This window comes from Castanea sativa, chromosome 5 (assembly GCF_040712315.1).
Source record: "Castanea sativa cultivar Marrone di Chiusa Pesio chromosome 5, ASM4071231v1".
Taxonomy (NCBI): Eukaryota; Viridiplantae; Streptophyta; class Magnoliopsida; order Fagales; family Fagaceae; genus Castanea; species Castanea sativa.
This window is the reverse complement of record NC_134017.1, coordinates 39691008-39696187: the sequence shown is the minus strand read 5'-3', so window position 1 is coordinate 39696187 and position 5180 is coordinate 39691008. Positions and strand designations below refer to the sequence as shown.

General features: G+C 44.8%; 1 protein-coding gene across 1 annotated transcript; it reads left to right on the top strand.

Annotated features, from left to right (window-relative positions):
* The first annotated feature begins 458 nt into the window (after nt 1-458).
* LOC142635173 (uncharacterized) lies at nt 459-1760 on the top strand. The gene is made up of 4 exons (XM_075809376.1): nt 459-1031; nt 1134-1198; nt 1347-1504; nt 1627-1760. The coding sequence occupies exons 1-4, from the start codon at nt 459-461 to the stop codon at nt 1758-1760; spliced, it is 930 nt and encodes a 309-aa protein (XP_075665491.1).
* The last annotated feature ends 3420 nt before the right edge of the window (nt 1761-5180 follow it).

Here is a 5180-nt window from a genome sequence, read left to right as displayed (position 1 = left end):
GGGACTAGGAAGGAAGTGTGCACACCACCCATACTAGCAGGAGCTAGTCTCGAGGTGGGAGCCACGTTTCTCATGAAGAGAATGCCAGAGCCATGCAACTGGAGATTGATCGTTTGAAAAGGAAGTTGCGCCGCAAACGACGGAGGCAAACTCCTTCCAATTCTAACTTTTCTTCTGGTGATGATGGGGATGGCAGTTACAGGCCCAGGTTAAGGACTCCCCTTAGTGAGTCTACTTTGTATGAAGAAGACAACCCTCATGACCGTAGGAATAGGAGTTCGTCTTGCAAAGGCTTGGGAAACAATGCTATGAGCAGAGTGTTAAACCAGATTTCCAGGCCACCTTTCATGTGTAGAATTGAAGGAGGGAGACTTCCTCGTTGGTTCACTCAGCCAACATTCACCATGTACAATGGTTGAACAGACCCTGAAGAGCATATGAGCCACTTCAACCAGAGGATGGCTGTGCACTCCAAGAATAAGGCTTTGGTGTGCAAGGTATTCCCATCTAGTTTGGGATCTATGGCAATAAGGTGGTTTGATGGCCTATTAGCAGGTTCTATTGATTCCTTTAAGGAACTCACTTGCGCGTTTGGATCTCGCTTTATTACATGCAGTAGAGTTTCTTGGCCCTTAGATTCCCTATTGTCTATGATCATGCGAGAAGGGGAGACCCTGAAAACGTATTCAGACAGATACTTGGAGATGTTCAATGAGATCGATGGGGACTTTGACGATGTGGCTATAAGGACTTTCAAGGTTGGCCTACCTGCCGAGCATGATTTGAGAAAGTCACTGACCAAGAAGCCAGTAAGGAGTGTGCGTCGGCTCATAGACCGTATTGATGAGTATAAACGGGTCGAGGAGGACCAGCAGCAGGGGAAAGGAAAAGCAAAGGTTATCTCTCAAGATAGGAGGGATTTCAGGTCAGACAGATACAATAATAACCGGCCTCAAAGAGACTTCACTGGACAGTCTGGGTCTATCGCTAATCAGGTGGTCAACACAGTGTTCAGGGAACTAGTGCATCAAGTTTTGGAAAAGATTAAGAATGAGCCATACTTTAGATGGCCAAATAAGATGGGAGGAGATCCTATGAAACGCAATCAAAGCCTTCATTATCAATACCACTAGGCGAGGGCACACCACAGAAGATTGCAAAACTTTGTGGAACCATCTGGAACAGTTGGTCAGAGATGGTAAGTTAAAACAATTTCTACATTAATCTAATGGGCAAAGCGGTCAGGCAGGGCCCAGATCTCAAAGAGACACTACTTCAAGGCCTCATTTGGGCACTATTAATGTCATCTTTGCTGCTCTAGGGAGAACTGGTTCTCACCCTTCTAGGGTGATGTCTGTAGCTCGGCCACCCGCCAAGGCCTCCAACCCTAAGCCAAAGAGGGCTAGGACGGAGGTCCAACCGGCGTTGAGTTTTTTGGATGAGGACAAAGCTGGAACCATACAGCCACATGACGATGCCCTGGTAGTCACCCTCAGGATAGGGGGTATGACGTGAAGAGAGTGTTGGTAGATCAGGGAATCGGGGTAGCGATTATGTACCCTGACTTGTATAAGGGGCTAAACTTGAAACGTGAAGATTTGACAGCTTATGATTCATTTTTGTTAGGCTTTGACGGGAAAGTTGTTGTTCCAATAGGCCAGATTAGACTACCCGTGCAAGCCATTTCAGAGATGGTAGAGGTGGACTTCATCTTGGTGGATGCTTATTCTCCCTACACGGCCATTGTAGCAAGACCCTGACTTCATGCCCTGGGAGCTGTTTCTTCAACTCTACATTTAAAGGTATCCGTCCGGGGACCAGATTGACGAGCTGTTTGGGAGCCAGTCTGTGGCTAGGTAGTGCTTGGTGGCTGCAATAATGCATCAGCCAAGAGTTGAGTCCTCGGCCTCTGCTGAGAAGGGCATATAGCAATCAAGGACTCCGGTGTTATCGGCTGATGCTATTTTAGAAGGGCTAAAGTGCAAGAAGTGAGAGAAAATTGTTATTGATGATGATTCGGAAAAGTTATTTTAGGTTGGAGCTTAGCCTCCTCGGGAGAAGGAAGAGCTGATAGTATTCCTTAGGAAGAATATTGATGTGTTTGCATGGAGTGCTTATGAAGCTCTTGGGGTGGATCTAAGCTTCATTTGCCATCATTTGAATGTAAACCCAGTTGTTATCCCTAGAAAGGAACCACTTCGGCGCTCATCTAAAGAGCATTTTGAGTCTGTTAAGGAGGAGGTGATCAAACTTAAGTAGGCCGGGGCTATTAAAGAGGTGTTTTACCCTAAATGGCTTGCTAATGTTGTAGTGGTGAAAAGAAGATTGGAAAGTGGCAAGTATGTGTGGACTTCACAGATATGAATAAGGCCTGTCTAAAAGGTCCTTTCCCCATGCCTTGGATAGATTAGCTGGTGGATGCGACTGTAGGTCATCCTCGGATGAGCTTTCCTAGATACCTTCCAGGAATACCACCAAATACCACTGGCTCTGGGTGATTAGGAGAAGACAACTTTTGTCACTCCTACTGAAAATTACCACTACAAAGTGATGCCTTTTGGTTTAAAGAATACAGGGTCTACCTATCGGAGGATGATGACCTGGATGTTCGAGCCACGACTAGGTAAAAATATTGAGGTTTATATAGATGATATGGTAGTGAAGAGTAAGGTGGTGTCTGAGCACGTGGGAGACCTCGGGAATATTTTTGAATTACTGAGGAAACACAAACTGCGCCTCAATGCTTCCAAGTGCTCTTTTGGTGTGGGATCAGGTAAATTTTTGGGTTATATGGTCACTCATTGTAAAATTGAGGTCAACCCTGATCAAGTTAAGGCAATTAACAGTTTACAGCTACCTTAGAATCCCAAAGAAGTTGAGAAATTAACAAGAATGATTGCTGCCTTGAACCGATTTTTCTCTCGGTCCACGGATAGATGCAGACCTTTCTTCCAGTTGTTGAATAAGTGAAAGGGGTTTGAATGGACTGAGGAGTGTATTTTGGCCTTTCAGCAGCTTTAGGAGTACCTTTCTCGGCCACTTGTTATACCCAGGCCCGAGGAAGATGAGGTTTTGTTTTCTTACATTGCCGTGGCTTCCCATGCCGTGAGTTTGGTGCTGATATGGGTTGACAGTGGGGTGCAGAGGCCAGTTTACTACGTGAGCAAGTCATTACATGAAGCAGAGGTTCGTTAGCTACCACTGGAAAAGGCCATTTTAGCAGTGGTGCATGCTACGCGTAAGCTCCCCCACTACTTCCAATCCCACACAGTCATTGTCTTAACCCAATTTCCACTTAGATCATTACTTCGAAGTGCTGATTACACAGGAAGGATTGTCAAATGAGGTACAATCTTAGGGGCTTTTGATATTAGGTACATACCTCGCACCTCAGGTCCTCGCAGATTTGGTGGTCAAGTTTGTTAAATCCCCATTGGAGGAGAAAGTTAAGAAGCTGAACATGGATGGAAAATCAGTTGGCATGGTCTCCTTGCAAGAGCCTTTATCCTGGAGGGTATACATTGATGGTTCAACAAATTAAAGAGGATCTGGAGTAGGGCTAGTCATAATTTCTCCTGAGATGATCATTATTGAAAAATTCTTAAGGTTGGGTTTCTCGGCCACAAATAATGAAGCTGAGTATGAGGCTCTATTAGTAGGGATGACTATGGTTCAGAAAATGGGAGGAAAAACAGTGGAGATGTTCTCAGATTTGAGATTGGTTGTAGTCCAAGTAGAGGGAGAGTTGTAAGCCAGAGATCCGAGGATACAAGAGTATTTGGATCAGGTTAGACACTTGCAGTCAGGGTTTGAGTTTTTCACCTTATTGCAAATTCCTAGAAGCGGAAATACCCATGCTGACTCTTTGGCCACTCTCACAACATCCTCGGTGCAGAGTTTACCTCGGCTTATTCTTGTTGAAGACTTATGTAAGCCTACTGAGATGAAGGGAAAGATGGTCCGTATTCATCAGATCAAAGTGGGACCTAGTTGGATGGACTCCATTGTGCTATTCCTTAAAGAAGATATCTTGCCCGAGGGGAAGTCCGAGGCTGATAAGGTACGTAGAAAGGCTCATCGATTTTGGTTGTTCGAGGGCCAAAAGTTGTACAAGTGCTCTTTTTCTGGACCATATCTGCTATGCATACACCTTTAGGTAGTAGAAATACTCTTAGAAGAGTTACATGAAGGGATTTGTGGAAGTCATACAAGAGGCAGATCCTTATCTCACAGGGTCCTCACCTAAGGATACTGGTGGTCGAACATGCAGAAGGAAGCGCAAGAGTATGTGAAGAAGTATGACCAATGCTAGAGGTTTGCTCCAAACATGCATCAGCTAGGGGGCGTCCTTAATCCTCTGTCTAGCCCTTGGCCTTTTGCTCAATGGAGCTTGGATATTGTAAGGCCTTTCTCTAAGGTAGTAAGGAATAAGAGTTGGTTTTTGGTCGGCACAGATTATTTCACCAAGTGGGTTAAAGCTGAACCACTAGCAAATATTAGGGACATCAATGCCAAGAGGTTTGTTTGGAAAAACATTGTCACTCGGTTTGGGATTTCTCATACCCTTATCTCGGACAACGGCTTTCAGTTTGATAGCAAAGCCTTCATGAGGTATTGTTGCGACCTTGACATTATGAATAGGTATTCCACCTTGGCTTATCCATAGGGGAATGGACAGGCCAAGGTTGTCAATAAGGTCATAGTGAATGGACTTAAGAAGAGGTTGGATGATGCAGAGGGAAAATAGGTGGAAGAGTTGTCACACGCCCTTTGGACATATCGGACTACACCTCGCAGATCTACAAGGGAGACACCTTTTTCAATGACTTACGGGGCTGAGACTGTAGTTCCCCTCGAGACCAAATTCCCAACATTGAGGACGAGCTCTTTCACTTTGAGCAACAATGATGGGCTGTTAGAGAAGAGCTTAGATTTGATTGAAGAACGAAGGGAAAATGCCATGGTTTAGTTGGCCTATGATCAACACAAGCTCAAGCAAGGGTAAGACTCAAACGTGAGGTTAAGGCCACTAGCGCTTGAAGATTTAGTATTAAGAAAGGTTTTAGGTACTGCAAATAACCCATCATAAAAAAAGTTAAGGCCCAATTGGGAGGGCCATATTACATCACCTCAGTAGCTGGAATAGGGGCATATTATCTTAAAGATCTAGATGAAAATGT

What these genes read in the sequence shown, in the direction of transcription:
- LOC142635173 (XM_075809376.1), top strand. Translation starts at nt 459, where the DNA reads ATGGCTGTGCACTCCAAGAATAAGGCTTTGGTGTGCAAGGTATTCCCA. An exon ending in GGAACAGTTGGTCAGAGATG is followed by an intron (nt 1,199 to 1,346) that starts GTAAGTTAAAAC and finishes TCACCCTTCTAG; the next exon opens with GGTGATGTCTGTAGCTCGGC. An exon ending in AGTCACCCTCAGGATAGGGG is followed by an intron (nt 1,505 to 1,626) that starts GTATGACGTGAA and finishes CATTTTTGTTAG; the next exon opens with GCTTTGACGGGAAAGTTGTT.